General features: G+C 43.6%; 1 protein-coding gene across 2 annotated transcripts; it reads left to right on the top strand.

Annotated features, from left to right (window-relative positions):
* The first annotated feature begins 1,071 nt into the window (after positions 1-1,071).
* On the top strand, positions 1,072-22,615 carry LOC115207763 (nuclear ubiquitous casein and cyclin-dependent kinase substrate 1). Of its 2 annotated transcripts, XM_029775230.1 has the most exons (8): positions 1,072-1,348; positions 7,358-7,407; positions 7,503-7,599; positions 7,793-7,839; positions 11,609-11,758; positions 11,845-11,991; positions 20,279-20,437; positions 20,594-22,615. In XM_029775230.1, the coding sequence occupies exons 1-8, from the start codon at positions 1,332-1,334 to the stop codon at positions 20,881-20,883; spliced, it is 957 nt and encodes a 318-aa protein (XP_029631090.1). In that variant the 5' UTR covers positions 1,072-1,331; the 3' UTR covers positions 20,884-22,615. The 2 variants fall into 2 exon arrangements, with proteins under 2 accessions (XP_029631090.1, XP_029631091.1); XM_029775231.1 differs by lacking the exon at positions 20,279-20,437.
* Positions 22,616-24,190: the final 1,575 nt, after the last annotated feature.

The raw sequence follows: 24,190 nt of genomic DNA, 5'->3' as shown, positions 1-24,190 counted from the left end.
TCCGTACGCAAACATTTTTTATTTATTTATTTTATTTCACCTTGATTTAACCAGGTAGGCCAGTTGAGAACAAGTTCTCATTAACAACTGCGACCTGGCCAAGATAAAGCAAAGCAGTGCGACACAAACAACAACACAGAATTACACATAAACAAATGTACAGTCAATAACACAATAGAAAAGAAACATAGTAAAATCTATGTACAGTACATGGCCTTGTGGGAACCCTAGCCCTTTAACAATGTGTAGTAGTTCAACATTATTTTGTATTATTATTTCTCGTCGATATGAAAGTTGAGTTCCAAATGTTTCCAAAACTGTCTGCCTAAATGTATTTATGTTTAGACAGGGCTTGTTGGCAGCGTCTATGCATTTGCAGTATATGGTATATGTTTAGCATTACCGTCTATGAAAGGGCTACTCAGTGTATTGACAGGGACAAATTATAATGTAAAACCTGACACATTTTTCTGTTTAAATATTCTTTGAATTTAACATTAGATTGTTGTTTGTACATTATGATATTGGTGGAGGTTATGAATGTTCACTTTTTCAGACAGTAGAACAACATTTATACATGACTCTGTCTTCTGTGCAATTCAGGTTGCAACTTAGATCTACCAGTTAGGCCTATTCTGGTGCCTGGGAATGGCTGCATTGTGGTGCCTGAGGATACGATACATACAGTGTCAGGATCACAAGCCCCCTTCAGTGGAAAATATATTACAAATTAATATGCATTGCCTACTACAGCCATTCATGTAACTACTATGCTGGCTGGCCGCGCATCTTTCCCAATAAAAAAGTTACATTGCGGTCATTTCGGACACAAACTCCGGCAACTTACATCCACACTGAGGGCCTCTTTTTGTTTTCTTAGCAGTGCTGTCTCAACCTATCGTTGAAAGGGGGGAGGGTAAATGTGTTGAACAACTGAGTTTGATGATCAACTAGAAGATCCAACCAAAAAGGAAATCATCATTCAAACTACCCAATAGAAGCTTCGGAGTGTTGATGCTCTCCTTTCAGTGGCAACGATGGGCGGTCCTCTGTGCCAAGAGCCCGCCCTAGTGCCAATCCGTTAGGTTGCGCACATGCTGCAGTTTCAGTTTGTTTTATTCACCATTTTGAGTAGCTCAAGGTAAAATTTTAACTAAAATCGCGTTTGGAAAAGAAATTCGTTCCCGTATATTTCGTTTTACGCAGTAGCTCGGGCTTTGGAACGTTTCGTTGCGCCCATTGGAGTTGCAGAGCGGGACGATTTCATTTTTATTTTCCTGGATTTAATTTATCCTTTCTTACATTCTTAACCTCTACAGTATTTCTGCAAAATGTCAAGACCAGTGAGGTACGTTTTTCTAATATGTCCTTCGCTGAGGCAGTGTGGCGTGCACGCTGCCTTTACAGGAGACACGTACGTCTCTACCATGTTGTGTTTTTGGCCACATTTCCGTTTATTTGATGAAACATTTATGTAAATGTGTTTTTTTCTCCTTGTGCACGCACTTACTAGCATGAATCCTTGCAATGTGGACTGTTCGTTCGCCATGGCGGGGTGAAAATGCCTGTATTGCGCGCGCCTTGGCGAGAGTGCGTGCATCTGGTGTGAATCATGTCTACAAAAACCGATCCTACTCGAATATCATTTAGTGCGATACCCTTCTGTTTCAGTTGTATTTACCTTGATTTTATGTGTTCCTGGAATGTGGTATGTCATGGTATTTTGTGTGAGAGGGGAGGTAGACCAGACTGGGGAATATGGCTACCCATTCATCTGAAACGTTAATAAAAAACAGGACTGAAGGTGGACATCGGCTCATGGGATGTGATCTTATTAACACGCAGCCTAGCGACGTCTACACTAGTTCCAAGTAGACTATCCACCATTGAAACGCAATTGTTTTATTCTATGGTCTTATTAGGGAACAATGAAATGTGAAAGGGGCGACGGCAGCCTGTTGGTTTTGAGTGAAAACGAGGTACGAGAAAAGGGAGAGCTGAGGAGCTACATTTCCACTGATAGCAGGGGGCGGAGTGGCTTTAGAAGTCACGCCTAGCTCTTCGCTGCCTGAAAAGACCGAGAGGGTCGCATTTGAGCGAGAAAAAAAAACCTATTTCGCAAGCTAAACACACATGGACGTTGCTTGTTAATAAAATGTAGCAGAAGCTAATCAAGCAACAATGTAACCGATATTGCAAAAAGAATATGCAGCAAAGTAGCAATGTGGCGTCGATGGTTGCCCCTCCCCTTGCTCCCGTTTTTTCCCAGGTAATGCGTGGGTCCCTCTATACATTTTCTTTTTTTGGGGGGGGGGGGGTCGTTTGAACTCATGGCGATTGCTTTTCTGGTGGTGGTCAGGGCTTTGTCTTTCGGCCTGTGTGTCTGAGGTGTTCACGGTGGCGACAGGACCTGCGCTTGTAAAAGCGTTTATTGCCCTGACCTCCCTTGCTCCCGCTAGCACATTTAACCATATGAGGTACCTTGGTAGCCTATAATTACTATTACAGACAATGTTTCCAATCACTTTGGTGTGTGTTAGGAGGTCAGGGGGATGGGAAAATAGAAGGGTGTGTGTGTGTATTCGAGAGCAAGACCACTGTATGTAGGTTATGTATGCCTCATGCCTGTGTGTATATTATGGCACAGCTCTGAAGATGAGCACCTGCCTGTGGTCAGCTGTGTCACCTACAGCACTGGTCTTCTGTAGTGTGTGTGTGTGTGTGTGTGTGTGTTAACCCATTCCACTCATCCACTTTCCCAAATGAGCCCTTGAAACTGGAGAAGTGAGACACAAGCGTCCAGTTTACTAGAGAAACTATCCCCATCTGTGTGAGGGAACTTTTTAACATCAAAACGCGTACTGCTGATGCATGATTGATGGCTGAGTGTATTTGGGGGTGTGGTGGAATAGAGGGAACTGAGGTGGATGAAATCATGTTGCGCCTTGATTTGGAATAATTGGAAATACATTGTGCTGGCTGCATTTTACTGGAGATGAGAAGAACCATACTGAGTTGTGCATCTGAACCAGGTTCCTAGAATTATGTTCGTCTAATCTGCGTCCATCTTTGCCCTTCTGACTCTACATTACATTGAAGTCATTGAAAATTCCTTTTGATTCCCTGAGGGGAATTTATCAGTGTTAAATGAACGATCTAAAAATCTCAATTTGTGATGTTGTGCTCAGTATCCAAAAATGTATAATCTAAAAACAACTTTACTAATACAAAAGTTACAAATCAAATTGTATTTGTCACATGCGCTGAATACAACAGGTGTATTGGTACTGAGTTAATATACAGGGGTACTGGTTAGTTGAGGTAATTTGTACATGTAGGTAGGGTTAGAGTGACTATGCATAGATAGTAAACAGTAGCAGCAGTGTCAAAACAAAGGGTGGGGGGGTCAATGCCAATAGTCCGGGTGGCCATTTGATTAATTGTTCAGCAGTCTTATGGCTTGGGGGTAGAAGCTGTTAAGGAGCTTTTTTGACCGAGACTTGGTGCTCCGGTACCGCTTGCCATGTGGTAGTAGGGAGAACAGTATGACTTGGGTGACTGGAGACTTTGACAATTTTTTGAGCCTTCCTCTGACACCGCCTGGTATAGAGGTCCTGGGTGGGAGGTAGCTTGGACCCAGTGAAGTATTGGACCGTACGCACTACCCTCTGTTGGCGCCTTATGGTCTGATGCCGAGCAGTTGCTATACCAGGCGGTGATGCAACCGGTCAGGATGCTGTCGATGGTGCAGCTGTAGAACTTGTTGAGAAACTGGGGACCTGTGACAAATCTTTTCAGTTTCCTGAGGGTATAGGCATTGTCGTGTCCTCATCATGACTGTCTTGGAGTGTTTGGACTATGATAGTTTGTTGGTGATGTGGACACCAAGGAACTTGAAGCTTTCGACCCGGTCCGCTACAGCCCTGTTGTGAATGGGGGCGTGTTCGGCCCTCTTTTCCTGTAGTCTACGATCAGCTCCCTTATCTTGCTCACGTTGAGGGAGGGGTTGTTGTCCTGGCACCACACTGCCAGGTCTCAGACCTCCTCCCTATAGGTTGTCTCATCATTGTCGGTGATCAGGCCTACCACTATTGTATTGTCAGCAAACTTAATGATAGTGTTTGAGTCGTGCTTGGCCACAGTCGTGGGCGAACAGGGAGTACAGGAGGGGACTAAGCACACACCCCTGAGGGGCCCCCATGTTGAGGTACAGCATAGCAGATGTGTTGTTGCTCACCCTTACCACCTGGGGGTGGCCCGTCAGGAACATTAGGATCCAGTTGCAGAGGGAGGTGTTTAGTCCCAGTGTCCTTAGCTTACTGATGAGCTTTGATCACTCTGTCATGCTGATTGAGTTCAAATAACAGACTGGAAGCTTCAAAAGGAGGGTGGTGCTTGGAATCATTGTTCTTCCTCTGTCAACCATGGTTACCTGCAAGGAAACACGTGCCATCATAATCATTGCTTTGCACAAAAAGGGCTTCACAGGCAAGGATATTGCTGCCAGTAAGATTGCACCTAAATCAACCATTTATCGGATCATCAAGAACTTCAAGGAGAGCGGTTCAGTTGTTGTGAAGAAGGCTTCAGGGCGCCCAAGAAAGTCCAGCAAGCGCCAGGACCGTCTCCTAAAGTTGATTCAGCTGTGGGATCGGGGCACCACCAGTACAGAGCTTGCTCAGGAATGGCAGCAGGCAGGTGTGAGTGCATCTGCACGCACAGTGAGGCGAAGACTTCTCCCAACCGTCCAGGAACAGTTTGGTGACGAACAATGCCTTTTCCAGCATGATGGAGCACCTTGCCATAAGGCAGAAGTGATAACTAAGTGGCTCGGGGAACAAAACATCAATATTTTGGGTCCATGGCCAGGAAACTCCCCAGACCTTAATCCCATTGAGAACTTGTGGTCAATCCTCAAGAGGCAGGTGGACAAACAAATTCTGACAAACTCCAAGCATTGATAATGCAAGAATGGGCTGCCATCAGTCAGGATGTGGCCCAGAAGTTAATTGACAGCATGTCAGGGCAGATTGCAGAGGTTTTGAAAAAGAAGGTTCAACACTGCAAATATTGACTCTTTCATCAACTTCATATAATTGTCAATAAAAGCCTTTGACACTTATGAAATGCTTGTAATTACATTTCAGTATCCCATAGTAACATCTGACAAAAATATCTAAAGACACTGAAGCAGCAAACTTTGACACAAATAATAATTTCCATTCTCAAAACTTTTGGCCATGACTGTATGTAGGGCAACAGCCTCTGTGCTAGTGATGGCTATTTGACATTCTGATGGCCTTGAGATAGAAGCTGTTTTTCAGTTTCACGGGCCCAGCTTTGATGCACCTGTACTGACCTTGCCTTCTGGATGACCAGAACTACCTCTGGAGAGCCCTGCGTTTGTGGGCAGTGCCGTACCAGTTGGTGATACAGCCCGACAGGATGCTCTCAATTGTGCCTCTATAAAAGTTTTAGGTGCCAAGCCAAATTTCTTCAGCCTCCTGAGGTTGAGGAGGCGCTGAGTGGTACGGGGTGGTAGTCATTTAGGCAGGTTACCCTTTCTCGTTCTTGGGCACAGGGACTGTGGTGGTCTGCTTGAAATGTAGGTGTTACAGACTCGGTCAGGGAGAGGTTGAAAATGACATTGAAGACACTTGCCAGTTGGTCCACGCAGGCTCTGAGCAAATGTCCTGGTAATCCGTCTGGCCCCGTGTCCTTGTGAATGTTGACCGGTTTAAAGGTCTTGCTCACATCAGCTATGGAGAGTGTGATCACAGTCGTCCGGAACAGCTGGTGCTCTCGTGTGCATCAATGTTGCTTTCCTCGAAGCGAGCATAAAAGGCATTTAGCCCATATGGTAGACTCGCGTCACTGGGCAGCACGAGGCTGGGTTTCCCTTTGTAGTCCGTAATTGTTTGCAAGCCCTGACACATCCATTGAGCGCAAGAGCCGGTGTAATCCATGGCTTATGGTTAGGATATGTACGTGCGGTCACTGTTGGGACGACATCGTCGATGCACTTATTGATGAAGCCTGTGACTGAGGTGGTATACTCCTTAATGCCATTGAATCAATCAAATGTATTTATAAAGCCCTTTTTACATCAGCCGATGTCACAAAGTGCTGTACAGAAACCCAGCCTAAAACCCCAAACAGCAAGCAATGCAGAAGCACGGTGGCTAGGTAAAATCCCAGAGCATATTCCATTCTGTGCTAGAAAAACAGTCCTGTAGTGTAGCATTCACATCATCTGACCACTTTTGTATTGAGCGAGTCACTGGTACTACCTGCTTTGGTTTTTGCTTGTAAGCTGAAATCAGGAGGATAGGAAATGGTGCATAATTCTATCGGAATGCATTGAATATTGTACACTCTCTTTAAGAATGTCACGTTTGTGTTATAACATGAAAACCATTCATTCATTGGTCTCCTGAAGTAGCTGTCCTTTTAACATTCTTTCTGTGCCCCCAAATGTTTGGCTATACTGGTGAAGTTACCAGGTTGTTAACTAACTAATGAGGTAATGTCATGACTGAACAAGGTGTTCACGGCCCGCTACATGGTTACCTGGGTGGCAGGTAGCCTAGCGGTTAAGAGGGTTGGCCAAGTAACCGAAAGGTTGTGGTTCGAATCCCAGAGACAACTAGGTGAAGAAAAAAAGGTCTGTGCCCTTGAGCAAGGCACTTATCCAGAGAGACTTACATGACCAATTACGGTTAAGAGCGTGTGGTAAATGACAAAAGTAAGAAATGGTTTCTGAGTGTAAAATGCGGCCCCCAGCGGCGATGCATTCAGCAAAATGTAGCGCTGATAATATGGTTACAACCCTTGAATCGTTTTTAGGCTCGAGACCAGCAGTTTTCTCTGTAGTCATTTTTCATGAATAGGAAAAAGCGGTACAGCGACGCCTAATCATTACAACAATTATAATCTGGCTGATAACTGGTGCCTGCAACTTAAAATGACAGTTTGCACAGCAAAAATATTAAGGAGCATATGTGACCAAAATGGTTGCACTTAGAGCCCTGTCCTCCAAATAGCTTTCATCCACCCTGTGTGTGTTGAAATCGTTGCAGATGAAGGAGAGGAAGCCACATTAAGACTTTTGACTTGTACCCGGGATGGGCAACTCCAGTCGAGGGCCTGATTGGTGTCACACTTTTGCCCCAGCTAACACACCTGACTCCAATAATCACCTAATCAGTAAAGTGTTAACTGGGTCCCCCTGACAGCATGTAACTGCTAGTGAAGGCTGTCATGATGATTATTTCTGCATGTTTTGTCTTACGACAACAGTCCTCATCCTACCGACTAGAAACAGGATAGGAAATCTCTGTTTGTGTTTACTTCACAGGAACAAGAAGGTGGTGAATTACTCACAATTCCAGGAATCTGATGACGCAGGTGAGTGAGCAAGAGTTTGTGTACGTGTGTGCAACTGCAACCCCTCTCCCCTGTAGATAAGCTGTGTGTGTAACCCCTTTTTAATTCCCTTGTAGATGAGGAGTATGGGAAGAACTCAGACAAGCCTAAGAAGCCCCGTGCGGCTCCTCGCGAGGTGAAGCGCAAGCGGTCAAAGAACTCGCAGGAGGACAGGTGAGCCTGGAGAACCGCAGCAATCGGCTGAATCCTGACTCAAACTTCAGTGAACATCTTCCATAGGCATGATGCATGATTTCTTAATACGAGTTGAGGGCATTCAACTCAAGATTTGGTGGTTCTATTAAAAAACAGACTTGGTGTGTAGAGAGGTGGTGTCTTGATGCTCAATTGTTGTTTTTTGTTTCAGTGAGGATTCTGATGAAAAACTCTCCAAATCCAAAAATGATTCAGCAGGTAAGCCATTCTGACATTTCCATTCGTCAACTGGTTGATTAACAATATTATGTTTGTTAAGTCTTAATTTGTGATAAAGCTATGAATTATGATAAATCTATGATCCCTTTCAGTAGTGGAGATGTTGTTGAAGCTTGGGGTTAGGGAAAATGTCCTGAAGAGGAGGCTATGGTCGAAGCTTGGGGTTAGGGAAAATGTCCTGAAGAGGAGGCTATGGTTGAAGCTTGGGGTTAGGATCCAATTAGTGATATGGGGGGAGAGAATCGATAGTTAAATATATTATTTTTGACTATCGTATTGACAATATCGCTAAATAAATTTTGTGCAAGTATATTAACCTTTATTTAAACAGGTAGTCACATCGAGATACAACTATTTACAAGAGAGCCCTGTATACATTTACAAAGCCCAATACATTTAAAAAAACTAATTATACTGAAAAAAATATAAACGCAACGTGAGGTATTGGTCCACTGTTTCATGAGCTGAAATACTTATTTCGCTCATATTTTGCACACATTTGTTTACATCCCTTTTTAGTGAGCATTTCTCCTTTGCCAAAATAGTCCATCCACCTGACAGGTGTGGCATGTCAAGAAGCTGATTAAACAGTATGATTGTTACACAAGTGCACCTTGTGCTGGGGGCAATAAAAGGCCACTCTAAAATGTGCAGTTTTGTCGCAGAACACAATGCCACAGAGGTTGAGGGAGCATGCAATTGGCATGCTGACTGCAGGAATATCCACACCAGCCCAGGACCTCGACATCTGGCTTCTTCACCTGCGGGATCATCTGAGACCAGTCACCCAGACAGCTGAGGAAACTGGGTTTCCACAACCAAATAATTTCTGCACAAACTCAGAAACCATCTCGGAGAAGCTCATCTGCGTGCTCGTCGTCCTCACTAGGGTCTTAACCTGATTGCAGTTCGGCACCATAACCGACTTCAGCAGACAAATGCTCACTTTCGATGGCCACTGGCTTGCTGGATAAGTGTGCTATTCAGGGAGGTGTCACTTTTTCAACTGTACCGGGCAGATGGCAGACAGCGTGTATGGTGTTGTGTGGGCTAGCGGTTTGCTGATGTCAACGTTGGGGAACAGACGGCCCCACGGTGGCGGTGTGGTTATGGTATGGGCAGGCATATGCTATGGACAACGAACATAATTGCATTTTATTGGCGGAAATTTGAATGAACATAGATACTTTGACAAAATCCTGAGGCCCATTGTGGTGCAATTCATTCGCCACCATCACCTAATGTTTCAGCGTGATAATGCACGACCCCATGTCTGAAAGATCTGTCCACAATTCCTGGAAGCTGAAAATGGCCTAGTTCTTCCATGGCCTGCATACTCACCAGCATGTCACCCGTTGGGCATGTTTGGGAAGCTCTGGATCGACGTGTACGACAGCGTGTTCGAGTACCCTCCAATATCTAGCAACTTCGCACAGCCATTTGAAGAGGAGTGGGACAACATTCCACAGGACACAATCAACAGCCTGATCAAGCTCTATGCGAAGGAGATGTGTTGTGCTGCATGAGGCAAATGGTCACACCAGATAATGACTTGTTTTCTGATCCACACCCATACCTTTAAAAAGTTATCTGTGACAAACCGATGCATCACTGTATTCTCAGTCATGTGAAATCAATATATTCGTGCATAATGAATTCATTTCAATTGACTGATTTCCTTATATGAACTGCATATCTTTGAAATGGTTGTTTTTATAGTATTTTAAATGTATATAAATTAATACACATTATATAAAATTAAGTCCTACAAAGACATTACAAATAAAATACACATTAAACATATTTAAGAAAAGCAATCACATTCTGTAATATAAGTCTCTAATCAATCATTTTAAATGCCTGAAAGGCACCAGAATATCTAACTGCAAGGATTTCTGCATATTGTGCCACACATCAGGGGCCACATTTTTTTTTATCATGTGGAGACCAAAGGCGTTATTGATCCCTGAGAACGGGTTTGGTAATTTGTACGTCTGAATTTAATCAATTAAGTTATGTCCAGAGGAAGTTTCTGCACGACTGCTTTGTGAATAAATAATGCACCTCTCTTCTTACAGAGGTCCATCCCACATTTTTGTACAGAACACAATGGGTCCTATAACCGTCCCCAGTGGTTAAACGTATTGGTGAATGGAATACTGAGTCCAAAGGTTTAAAAGCAGAGGCTGCCGCATGCATGTAAATGTCACCATAGTCTATTACAGGGAGAAGCGTTGTTTGAACAATCTTCCTTCTGTTTTCAGAACTGAGGCAGGATTTCTTTCTATAAAAATATATATATATATATATATCTCAGCTTTGTCACATTTTCAATTTGTGTTTCCAAAGACAACTTGTCATCAATCCAGATACCCAAGTTCTCATAGTGAGAAACTTGCTCCATTTGGAGTGCAAATATGCAGGTCCCCAGTCAACATTATGGGACCTAGAGAACAGCATAAAGTTGGTTTTATAAGCATTTAACACCAAGTTAACATCCGTAAGTTATTTGAGTCAATCATGCTGAAGGTCACGAATGGCCTGCTACACTGAAGAGGCACAGGAATAAATAACTTATCTACGTAGATTAATTTATTTTAATTTTACCTTTTTAACTAGGCACGTCAGTTAAGAACAAATTCTTATTTTCAATGACGGCCTACCGGGGAACAGTGGTTTAACTGCCTTGTTCAGGGGCAGAATGGAAGATTTGTACCTTCTCAGCTCGGGGATTTGATCTTGCAACCTTTCGGTTACTAGTCCAACGCTCTAACCACTAGGCTACCTGCCGCCCCGATGAATGTTACAGGTGTTAACAGTATTTCCAATGTCAATTTTTACAACGTGAACAACAATGGCCCCAAAATTGAACCACCATTAAGCACTTGAAGAAATGTGGATTTAACCCCGTCTATCATAATAGCCTGGGTTCTGTCACTAAGAAAATTCTGAAACCACAAACGGGCGTCAGTGCTAAGGCCTAACACAGACAACTTACTCAGTAAGATGGAATGATCAACTGTATCAAAAACCTTTGACAAATCTATAAATAGGGCAGCACAATTCATCTTAGCATCCAACGAGTTGACAATATAATTTACAACAGATGTGGTTACAGTAATAGTACTGTGCCCTGGTCTAAACCCTGATTTGATGTACATTCAAAATACAGTTCACAGATAAAAAAAGAACGAAGTTGCACATTCACCAAGGATTCAATAATCTTAGCTAGACAAGGAAGCCTTGACATGGGATGATTGTTGTGATCTTGACAACTATCACCTCCCTTATGTAGTGGCAGCACATTTCCACACTTAGGAATATTTCCTGGTAAGTGTTTAAATGTAAAGATGTGGGTTATTGAGCCAACGATGACCTGGATCCAAATGGTCGGCCCTGTAGATTTCTTAATGTCAACAACCCATTGTTTGTGAATTGCCGAAAGGAAAAACCCTGACTGATATCGCTCGCTTTGTGACTGACAGGCGCCAAATCAATAGATCACTAGAAGATGCATATCGTTCATTCTAGCGGGAGAGTGCTCGACAGACTAGTGCATTTAAATGGAAAGTAGCCTAGTAAAAAGTCAAAGTAGAAATTAGTCTGTGACTGGCTGATTTAGCCGACCTGGTGCTAATGGAAAACACTATCAAGGACGGGAGGGGACTGTGATATGGGAAGGGGCCCAGGCTAGTGGCCAGGAGTTATGTGACCGGGCTACTGGTAATAGTTTTCTGTTGGGTTGCAGATGACTTTGGCAGTGATGAAGACAACGACTTTGGAGAGGAAGATGATGAGGATGGAGGGAGCGACTACGAAGCTAAACGAGGCAAAAAGGGAAAGACAGCCAAGGTGACAAAGCCCACTAAGAGGACACCCAAGAGAAAACGACCCGCAGGTAAGACTCATACACTGAGGTGTCTGTGTGTACGCCAGTTCTAATACGACTGTGTTATAACCTGGCTACGCATTTCTGTGTGTTAGATGACAGTGATGAAGAGGTGAGTCGTAAGGTGCGTACGGTACGCCAGGCTGCCACCAAGGCCGTGTCTAAACAGAGAGAGATCCTGCTGGGAGACGGAGGCAGTGAGGACGAGGAACGCGAAGACAAGGAGGAGGCCTTCGCAGACCGTAAGTCAACCACTCAAAAGAAAACAGGCCTACCTGGACCTAGCCCTTGATCATGACTCTGTTCCATTACATTACAAATAAGTCTTTGAATTGAAGGCATAGGCCTGGGCAATATGGCCAAAATATAATAGCACGGTATTAAAAAAATCTAATAATTGACTGTATAAAATTAGCTTAGTGCGTGACCTTAGGGTGGCAACACATACATTCTAAGTGATTTAAATGGGTCTTTCTAGTTTCTGATTTGTTTTATACTGTTCAATTCAACTTCAAGAAAAGACAAACATCTAGCTGTTTGCAGATGTAAGAAACACAAACAAATAAGGTAATTGTAGTAAGTTAGTGGATTTATATTAAGAAGCAAAGTGAAAATGTCATTGTCATCAACATTGTTGTATGTGCTGCAATGACCATGCAGACTGAACGCAAGTGTCTTGGGGTCGAGGAATAACAAATGCGTTCCTTGAGTGACGGGGCGGGGCTAAGTCTGTGTGGAGAGCGGCATTTGGAGAGATGACTCAATTAGCGAAGTAAACTATAAAAGTGGAGGCACACACAGCTTATTCCATTTAACAAACCAAACATTCAAATCCCATTGGAGAAGGTAAACTAAAAACCCAAACAGATTCGTGCATCATTACCGTTATAATGTAAAATACAGTGTACCGTCCAGCCCTACGAAGGCGTCTTCTGTATGGGGGGAGTTTTGTTAAGAGCCGCAATGTTCGGTCTGAACATTAACACGCATCGCTTGACGCACGGTTCTGGAAGCATAAGGACCTTTATCTTTCATATAGCGTAAATCATAAAAAATGTTAATGGAGACACCTTTGATAGGGTTAGTGTTCCCACAGGCCATATCTCCATGTCACAGCGCCTGTTTATGGAAGACAGAGGGACCACCTGTGCTAATCAGCATGATCCGAATTATGGAACGCCGTTTGGGTCTTTGCATGTCAAAAAGGATACACATCAAATAACACTATTTTATGTGTCAAATAATTTTTGGGGCCAATCAGGACCTGAATATGACTGCACGTCACATAATAATTTAACGTGTTCATACATATTTTTACGTAGTTATTACACTATCACTCGTATTTTATTTCATATGTCACAATGATTCATTGATACGTACACTATGATGCTGGTAGTTGTGTCGCGCACCTACAGTGCTGGTCACAAAAAAAAGCTAGCTAGTTGATGGATGCAAACAATGTTCTTCCCCAAAAACATATCAAAACGACAATCTGTTTCAGTAGCTATAGTTAGCTAGATAACTATAACTAGGTGTCGTCATCTAAAATGACCTTAATTTATAAGATGGTTCTTATTTGATTAATGGTGGTCGGGACCCATCTATGTGAAGCTAGCCACAATAAGGATTAGCCACAATAGTGGACTTTGCGTTAGCCTTCAAAATGAAATTATGCCATTGACAGTGATGCAAATAAATAGTACAATTATGCCATGAGGTTGGAATGTTATATAAAATCAACAAAAGACAATTTGTTAAATTGTCGGCACCGACAGAGATGGCCACCTCGTTTCGTGTTCCTAGGAAACTATGCAATATTTAGTTTTTTTTTTGTGTTATTTCTTACATTGTTACCCCAGGAAATCTTAGGTTTTATTACATACAGTTGGGATGAACTACTGGATATAAGAGCAACGTCAAGTCACCAACATTACGACCAGGAATATGACTTTCCCGAAGCGGATCCTCTGTTTGGTTCATCACCCAGGACAATGGATCAGATCCCAGCCGGCGACCCAAAACAACGGTGCCGCAGACGGAGCGGTCTTCCGGTCAGGCTCTGTAGACGGGCGCACCGCTCCCGAGCATACTACTCGCCAATGTCCAGTCTCTTGACAACAAGGTAGACGAAATTCGAGCAAGGGTTGCCTTCCAGATAGACATCCGAGACTGTAACGTTCTTTGTTTCACAGAAACATGGCTCACTCGAGACACGCTATCTGAGTACAGCCACCTGGTTTCTTCACGCATCGCGCCGACAGAAACGAGCATCTCTCTGTTAAGAAGAAGGGCGGGGGTGTATGCCTTATGATTAACGAGACATGGCGTGGTCATAACAACATACAGGAACTCAAGTCCTTTTGTTCACTTGACTTAGAATTCCTTACAATCAAATGCTGAACACATTATCTACCAAGAGAATTCTCTTCGATCATAATCACAGTCGTGTATATATTCCCCCCTCAGCAGACACATCGGCGACCCTGAAAGAACTTAATTTGACTCTATGTAAACTGGAACCACATATCCTGAGGCTGCATTTATTATAGCTGGGGATTTTAACAAGGCTAATTTGAAAACAAGGTTCCCTAAATTTTACCAGCATATCTTTTGCGTGACCCAGGCTGGCAAAACCCTGGATCATTGTTATTCTAACTTCCGCGACGCATATAAAGCCCCCCCCCGCCCTCCTTTCGGAAAAGCTGACCACGACTCCATTTTGTTGCTCCCAGCCTATAGACAGAAACTAAAACAGGAAGCACCTGTGCTCAGGTCTGTTCAATGCTGTTCCGACCAATTGGATTCCACGCTTCAAGATTGCTTCGATCACGTGGACTGTGATATGTTCCGCATAGCGTCGAACAACAACATTGATGAATACGCTGATTCGGTGAGCGAGTTTATTAGGAAGTGCATCGCTGATGTTGTACCCACAGCGTCTATTAAAACATTCCACAACAAGAAACCATGGATTGATGGCAGCATTCGCGTAAAACTGAAAGCGCAAACCACTGCTTTTAATCAGGGCAAGGTGACCGGAAACATGACCGAATACAAACAGTGTAGCTATTCCCTCCGCAAGGCAATCAAACAAGCTAAGTGTCAGTATAGAGACAAAGTAGAGTCGCAATTCAACGGCTCAGACATGAGAGGTATGTGGCAGGGTCTACAGTCAATCACGGATTACAAAAGAAAAAACAGCCCAGTTGCGGACCATGATGTCTTGCTCCCAGACAAACTAAACAACTTCTTTGCTCGCTTTGAGGACTACACAGTGCCACTGACACGGCCCGCTACCAAAACCTGCGGGCTCTCCTTCACTGCAGCCAACGGGAGTAAAACATTTAAACGTGTTAACCCTCGCAAGGCTGCAGGCCCAGACTGAATCCCTGGCCACGTCCTCAGAGCATGCGCAGACCAGCTGGCTGGTGTGTTTACGGACATATTCAATCAATCCTTAACCCATTGTTCCTGTTCCCAAGAAAGCTAAGGTAACTGAGCTAAATGACTACCGCCCCGTAGCATGCACTTCCGTCATCATGAAGTGCTTTGAGAGACTAGTCAAGGATCATATCACCTCCACCCTACCTGACACCCTAGACCCACTCCAATTTGCTTACCGCCCCAATAGGTCCACAGACGACGCAATCACACTGCCCTAACCCATCTGGACCAGAGGAATACCTATGTAAGAATGCTGTTCATCGACTACAGCTCAGCATTTAACACCATATTACCCTCCAAACTCGTCATTAAGCTCGAGACCCTGGGTCTCGACCCCGCCCTGTGCAACTGGGTCCTGGACTTCCTGATGGGCCGCCCCCAGGTGGTGAGGGTAGGTAACATCTCCACCCCGCTGATCCTCAACACTGGGGCCCCACAAGGGTGCGTTCTCAGCCCTCTCCTGTACTCCCTGTTCACCCATGACTGCGTGGCCATGCACGCCTCCAACTCAATCATCAAGTTTGCAGATGACACTACAGTGGTAGGCTTGATTACCAACAACGACGAGACGGCCTACAGGGAGGAGGTGAGGGCCCTCGGAAAATAACCTCACAATCAACGTCAACAAAACAAAGGAGATGATCGTGGACTTCAGGAAACGGCAGAGGGAGCAGCCCCCTATACACATCGACAGGACAGTAGTTGAGAAGGTGGTTCCTTGGCGTACACATCACAGACAAACTGAAATGGTCCAACCACACAGACAGTGTGGTGAAGAAGGCGCAGCATCGCCTCTTCAACCTCAGGAGGCTGAAGAAATTATGCTTGTCACCAAAAACACTCTCAAACTTTTACAGATGCACAATCGAGAGCATGCTGTCGGTACGGCAACTGCTCCGCCCACAACCGCAAGGCTCTCCAGAGGGTAGTGAGGTCTGCACAACGCATCACCGGGGGAAAACTACCTGCCCTCCAGGACACCTACACCACCCAATGTCACAGGATGGACAAAAAGATCATCAAGGACAAGAACCTCCCGAGCCACTGCCTGTTCACCCCACTATCATCCAGAAGGCGAGGTCAGTACAGGTGCATCAAAGCGGGGACCGAGAGACTGAAAAATAGCTTCTGTCTCAAGGCCATCAGACTGTTAAACAGCCATCACTAACATTGAGTGGCTGCTGCCAACATACTGACTCAACTCCAGCCACTTTAATAATGGAAATATTGATGTAATAAATGTATCACTAGCCACTTTAAACAATGCCACTTTATATAATGTTTACATACCCTACATTACTCATCTCATATGTATATACTGTACTCTATAGCATCTACTGCATCTTGTCTATGCCGTTCGGCCATCACTCATTCATATATTTTTATGTACATATTCTTATTCATTCCTTTACACTTGTGTGTGTGTGTGTGTGTATAAGGTAGTTGTTGTGAAATTATTAGGTTAGATTACTTGTTAGATATTACTGCATGGTCGGAACTAGAAGCACAAGCATTTCGCTACACTCGCATTAACACCTGCTAACCATGTGTATGTGACAAATAAAATTTGATTTGTTGAAATCACACTGATGTATTAGACTTTAGAATTGCATTAGGGGCATACTTATTTCACTGTACAGCCTTACCTATGGATTGTGGATCAATGACATGGGGTATCAGTCTACTCAGTGACACCCAGAGAAGATTAGCGTCGTAGCTCTTACACGGAACCCAATCCGGCTGCACGCGTGCGCTATCGTGCATAAATGTATTTTGTCCCCCTACACCAAACGCGATCACGACACGCAGGTTAAAATATCAAAACAAACTCTGAACCAATGACATTAATTTGGGGACAGGTCGAAAAGCATTAAACATGTATGGCAATTTAGCTAGTTAGCTTGCACTTGCTAGCTAATTTGAGTAGACTGTTTCCCCATTTCATTGATCCCCAATCCTTAGGTAAAGATGTACAGTGCAATATGAATGTCAATACACACCATAGGCTGACTGGGGAGGTGATTTCACGCAGTCCCGCGATAAGAGCTACAACGCTAATATTTGCATAAACCCTTCAGTTGTGTTCTGTGGGTGTCACCGAGTAGACTGATACCCCCATTTCATTGTTTCACATCCCAACCTTGTTTAGCATGATCTAGTCTAAATATTGCATGATTACACCAATTGTAACCATCATTTTCAGAGGTACTTTTAGTTTGAAGGCAAACCGCAAATTCCACTATTGTGCCTAATCTTTATTGTGGCTAGCTTCACAACACATCCTGGTCCGGTTGAGCCTCACTAGCCAGATAAAGCTAGCTGGCTGCTTATGACGTTAGCTTTGGGCAACAGGGTTAAGTACAATTTCAATAGGCGAACAACAAGTGGCTACCTAGCTAATACGTACTCACAAGGATTCCTAAATCATTGTTAAGAATAATGAAAATGACTGCAGTTTCTACTGGTCATTGCTAGCTACCCCAGAAGTTGCAGTTGAATAAATAAGTCCTTATTACCAACGCGGTATTGTAAACACATCGTTCGTGGCCGGTGTATGCTTGTTTGCAGACATTGTTTGTACAGCATTGACAGTGCTACTGATAGTGTTGGCGCTTGCCTTGCACGTGAAAATTCAGCACACAACATTCTATAATCGAATTGTGTTAATTGACTGGTAACTTTTTTTTTGACACGCAAAGACCCAAACGGCGTTCCATACCGAATACCTGTGTGTAACAGAAAAATACTGTTGGCTGCAAATGTGATAAGGCTGGTCTTAATTAAGTGTGTATTTTGCATTTGTGAAATTATTTTGATATGAAAGGGATTTATGGTTCTAGAACTGTATCGCAATTGAGAATCGATTCACGTTTAGATGTATTTGTCTGTTTTTCCTGCGAGTCAGTCTACCGCTGAAAATAACAAGGTCCTTGAACCTTTCTGAGTAAAGGTAACATTAGGCTCCATAAGAGTACATCTTGGGCTAACCCAGACCATAAACTAACCACTACACTAGGGCTTGGAATTGCCAGGGACCTCAAGATACGGTATTATCACGATATTATCACAAAATGTTTTGAGATTCTCACGATTTTATATATACACACTACCATTCAAAAGTTTAGGGTCACTTAGAAATGTCCTTGTTTTTGGAAGAAAATCACTTTATTTTTTTTATTTTAGAATGATGTCAAATTGATCAGAAATACAGTGTAAACATTGTTAATGTTGTAAATGACTATTGTAGCTGGAAACGGCAGATTTTTAATGGAATATCTACATAGGCATACAGAGGCCCATTTACCAGCAACCATCACTCCTGTGTTCCAATGACACGTTGTGTTAGCTAATCCAAGTTTATCATTTTAAAAGGCTAATTGATCATTAGAAAACCCTTTTACAATTATGTTAGCACAGCTGAAAACTGTTGTCCTGATTAAAGAAGCAATAAAACTGGCCTTGTTTAGACTAGTTGAGTATCTGGAGCATCAGCATTTGTGGGTTCGATTACAGGATCAAAATGGCCAGAAAAAAAGGACTTTCTTCTGAATCTTGTCAGTCTATTCTTGTTCTGAGTAATGGAGGCTATTCCATGCGAAAGGGTTATCTAATGATCAATTAGCCTTTTAAAATTATATACTTTGATTAGCTAACACAATGTGCCATTGGAACACAGGAGTGATGGTTGCTGGTAATGGGCCTCTGTACGCCTATGTAGATATTCCATAACAAATCGGCCGTTTCCAGCTACAATGGTCATTTACAACATTAACAATGTCTACACTGTATTTCTGATCAATTTGATGTTAATGGACAAAAAATGTGCTTTTCAAAAACAAGGAAATTTCCAAGTGACCCCAAACGTTTGAATGGTAGTGTGTGTGTGTGCATATAAACTGCAAACTGGAGCAAAAATATTATTGCAATATTATCAAAACCATGAAATCTCCATAGACAAACATTTGCAGTAGACTGGCCTTACTGAAGAGCTCAGTGACTTTCAACGTTGCACCGTCATAGGATGCCACCTTTCCAACAAGTAAGTTTTGTAAAATTTCTGCTCTGCTAGAGCTGCCCCAGTCAACTGTAAGTGCTGTTATTGTGAAGTGGAAACGTCTGGGAGCATCAACTGCTCAGCCGCAAATTGATAGACCACACAAACCCACACAAACCCACAGAACGGGATTGCCGAGTGCTGTGGCACGTAAAAATTGTCTGTCCTCGGTTTCAACACTCACTACCGAGTAACAAAGAACTGTTCCTCGGGAGCTTCAAGAAATTGGTTTCCATGGCCGAGCAACCGCACACAAGTCTAAGCTCACCATGCGCAATGCCAAGCATCAGCTGGAGTGGCGTAAAGCTCGCCGCCATTGGACTCTGGAGTAGTGGAAACACATTCTCTGGACTGATGAATCATGCTTCACCATCTTATGTCTGACGGACAGATCTGGGTTTGGCGGATGCCAGGCAAATGCTACCTGGCTGAATGCATAGTGCCAACGGGAACGTTTGGAGGAGGAATAATGGTCTGCGGCTGTTTTTCATGGTTCAGGCCCCTTTGTACCCGTGAAGGGAAATCTTAACGCTACGGCATACAATGACATTCTAGATGATTCAGTGCTTCCAACATTGGCAACAGTTTGGGAAAGGCCCTTTCCTGCTTCAGCATGACAATGCCCCCTGTGCACAAAGGAAGGTCCATACAGAAATGGTTTGTCAAGATCGGTGTGGAAGAACTTGACTGGCCTGCATAGAGCCCTGACTTCAACCCCAGTGAACACCTTTGGGATGAATTGTAATGTCGCCAGCGAGCCAGGCCTAATCGCCCAACGTCAGTGCCCGACCTCACTAATGCTCTTTTGACTGAATGGAAGCAAGTCCCCGCAGCAATGTTCAAACATCTAGTGCAAAGCCTCCCAGAAGACTGGTGGCTGTTATAGCAGCAAAGGGGGGACCAACTACATATTAATGCCCATGATTCTGGAATGAGATGTTTGACGAGCAGGTGACCACATACTTTTGGCCATTTAGTGTATTTGTCAGGTGAAATTACCAATAATCACCACCTCGTCCTCCTCTCTCTAGCTGATGAGTCGGGCAGTGATGAAGACTTCATGGTTGAGGATGCTGATGATAGTGACTATGGCCGCTCCAAGAGCAAGAGGAGCAGCAAGAAGGTGATCAAACGGAGCCGGCCAGAAAGGAAGGAAAAGAAATCCCCCAAACCACGACTAAAGGCCACTGGTAGGACCGCTCACCATGAATCAATCACCCATATTCTTCAGAACTGCAGGCATCGGTTGTTAAATGCTTTTTTCAGATAATGTGTAAGTATCTTCCCAGCCTCATAACTTCATTGAATGAATGTGTCCATAACTTTGTGTGCCTCTCCTCCCCCAGTGACCCCCAGCCCAATGAAAGGAAAGGGTAAAGGTCGCCCCAGTGCTGCCAAGGCCCTGGAGAAGAGCTCGCCCAAAGAGGAGGAAGAGGAGGAGCCAGAGAGCCCTCTGGAGGAGGAAGAGGAGGAGGAGGAGGAGGTGGTGGTGAAGAAGGACTCCTCCCCCACTCCCAAGAAAACGAAGGAGGCACCCGGGAAGGAGAAGGAGAAGGAGAAGAAGGATGAGGAGGAGGAGGAGGAGGAGGAAGAGGAGGACGGATCGGAAGAGGACGTACCCTCTGGGGAAGACTAGACCCACAGAACTCCCACCTCTCTCTCTCCCCCTTCCCTCTCTCTCTTTACCTTCTCAAGTTTTTGTTTCTCTTGGTTTAGAGTTTATTTTGGTTTCATTGGTGGCCTGGCTCAATGGTTTGAACCTCATGTGGATTTGTTGTTTAGTGTTTGTTGTTTAGTGTCTGGCTTCCCGTAATGATTGACTTCCCATAATGACTGACTGACTGAGGACTTCGAGATTTTACAAGTGAGATTTTACTCCATCTCTCTGAACATATCCCATTCCTCCATCACTGGCCCCTCTGCTCAGCTACACCTCTATTGGCACACCTCTCTTCTCTTTTTCATCTCCCTCTTCGCAGTGACTGCATTAGTCTTTCCTACACAAGTCTGTGTGAAGCTCAGAAAATGGTTCTTTAGGCTTTGTTAGTTTGCCTTTCTGAGAGCTCTGTGCTAGTGGACATCTGTCCTCAATAGTCGCTTGAAGTGTGGAGTCACTCGTTTTCTTTCTGCAGGCTGATGTGTGTGCAAGTGAGCCTTCAATTAAAATATATATATATATATATTCTAGCCATCTTCTTTATCTGCTGAGTTCTCCATTCCCCTCTCCTCCCCAAGTAATCTTTGGTCTGACATGACTGGATAGGTGAAAGCTATGTAGTATAACCCTTGCTTGACCTATCCAGTAGTGTTAGATCAGTGATTACTGAGCCCTGGGTTTGTTCAGTCTGTCTGGGTTAGGGTTTCCATCTCTATCCTGCTTTCTCAGTGGACTGCTGTTGTCCAATCAAAGCACTGTTTTTTTTTTATTCACTGTTCCACAATATCCATTGGTTTAGTTACAGCCCAACGCTGACTAATCAGAGAAGGCCACACTGGAGACTCAGAGGGAGGATATGTAAGCGTGTGAGATTGTTCTCCATTAGGTCCTGTGCCCACTAACCCCATAGCGCTGTGCCGACACTGACAAAGTGCTTTTTAAACTCTCAAACACAATACGTTTTAAGGAAGGTTTTACGGTTCTTATTTTAAATGTTAACTTGGTTGAATTAATGCTGTTGTATTTCCACCTACTCTGAAGTTAAGCTCTGGCCCTGTGTCAAGGACCTTCAGTATAACACATACACAAAGCTTGTTTTGTTATTGAATGTGAAACTGTTCAGTCGTGCTTTGAGATTAATTGTTTTGATTTTATTATAACAGTACATTCATAGTACAAGGAACAGAGTTGAAGATCACTTTGGAGTAGCAGTGTGTTATTGTGCTTTAGACAGAGAGATTGCTCTGAGCTGTAAACGGTAATTATGTCGTGAGAGAGAGGCTCATGGAAGCAGGTCCTAGATCAGCCCTAAGAGAGCCTGTTGTGTTTGCTGTGTGCTGGTACTACCAGTGTGTGGTTGTGATGGAGCACACACTCAGGGGGTTTGGTGTTTCCTCACCCTAGACCCTCTACCATGGGTTTGTGGTTCTGAGATTTTGGCTGCCCCTGTGCTGGGCATGACACATGCATAAACCATACACCCATGCCAGCACACACACACACACACACACTACCCTGGCATGGCCAGAGCATCCTTTCATTGTTCAACCCTTTGTGCCAGGCATCCACAAGCCTTTTTTAATTGAATCGAGAGTTGTTTTTTGAGAGCCCCTAAAATGAATGTTTTTTTTTTTTTTTCAATTCTCTATTCAGATTTTTTGTAATGTTTGTTTTTTAAGAAAATAAATAAAATGTATCTTGATTTTAAAAAGAGAAGTCGACCCTATCCATCTGTTTTTCTGCTGGGTTTAGGCAGACTGGGACAGCAGACCCAGCAACTCCTTTGTTCCACTCTTCTCCTTTTCTCTCATTCTATCGCTCATCTCACGCGCTCTCCCTCTCCTGCACTCAGCTCATACTCACTCCCCTCTCTCACACACACACACGGCTCATTCACCTCAGACAGACAGAGAAGAAGTCAGGGTGTTGATGTAGTCAACAGTGATGCCGGCTTATGTTTTGCTCTATACCTCTCCTCTGCTCTCCTCTACAACCAATAAACACTAGCTGCATTTCCCCTATTCTGCCCTTCACAGATCTGATAGGACTGGATAAGTGACAGCAATAGATCCCCACAGTGGTGCCATAATACCCATAAAACCTAGCAGTCAAACGGAAATGGTTCCAATCGTTTTTCCACCATACATTTTAGAAACACTTAAAATAAGGGCTGTGTTTAGGCTTAAACTGGCGATGTTTTGATAACCATGTAAATATCTCTCAGACAAGGTGACTTATTAAATATATTTGGCTCTATTTACTCTGATTCGAAAATGCTAATTAGCATCAAAGTAGACATTAGCAAGACTACAAATCCCTGCAAGCTCCTGCATGTCATCTCAAGCTGACATCTTTTCTAACAGGTAAATTGTCAATGTAAAACTTGCACAAAACAGTTCACAGAATTGTCAATTTAAAGAAATGTAGCCAATTTATTAGTTAACCCAGAGATTCTTACCTTTTGCCTCGATTCAGGGGTCTTATCCAGATGATCATGGCGTTTGTAGTTCTTTATGATAGCCACATTAGCAGCTAATTAGCATTTCATTTTAGGTGGGTAAATACAGGCCAATATATTAAGTTACATTATCCTAGAGAGATTCACACCGTTATCAAAACGTCACGCCGAGGTCAGCCTACACGAAACAAGTCCTTATTTTATTTGAAGTGTTTCTAAAATCCACTATGGGAAAAATGAAGGGTGGAAAAACGATTGGAACCAATTCCTTTTTTGACCGCTAGGTATTATGACTCATACAGTGGTACTCTATATGAAGGAATCTAGGTCAAACCACTGCTTATGCCTTCCCAGTTGTTTCAGATCTGCAAATAGGAGTGTACAAGGGCAGAAGTGAGAGAGAAGCCATGAAATGAGTGCAAGAGAATGTTTGTTACTCCTCCCTGGGTTGAAAAATATTTTTGAGCCAAACCTATGGTATTGTAAAGCATTCTTGGTCTATGTGGGTTCATTATTGTTTTCGCTAAGAATTAAAGCTACTAGTAATTAAAACAAGTTTGGGCGCTTTCTTATTGCCTTATATTCCCTTGGCACTACTAAACTAGAGGAGCTCTTGGTATGGTGTGATACATGGGGATTGGAGGGATGTTAGGGTGAATACTAAACCTGTACATCTGAAATGATTCCACCCGGCCTACAGGAGTGCCTAGGGCGTTGGGGCTAGTGGTCACTTTGGAATTCAGCAAATGAGTGCTCTGCCTTGGATGTTGACCAACTGAAGCCATAGATCTAACATAGTATTAGAGGACGACGTGGAGGGGGTGTCTG

Source organism: Salmo trutta, chromosome 14 (genome assembly GCF_901001165.1).
Source record: "Salmo trutta chromosome 14, fSalTru1.1, whole genome shotgun sequence".
NCBI lineage: Eukaryota > Metazoa > Chordata > Actinopteri > Salmoniformes > Salmonidae > Salmo > Salmo trutta.
This window is presented reverse-complemented; position numbering and strand designations above follow the sequence as displayed.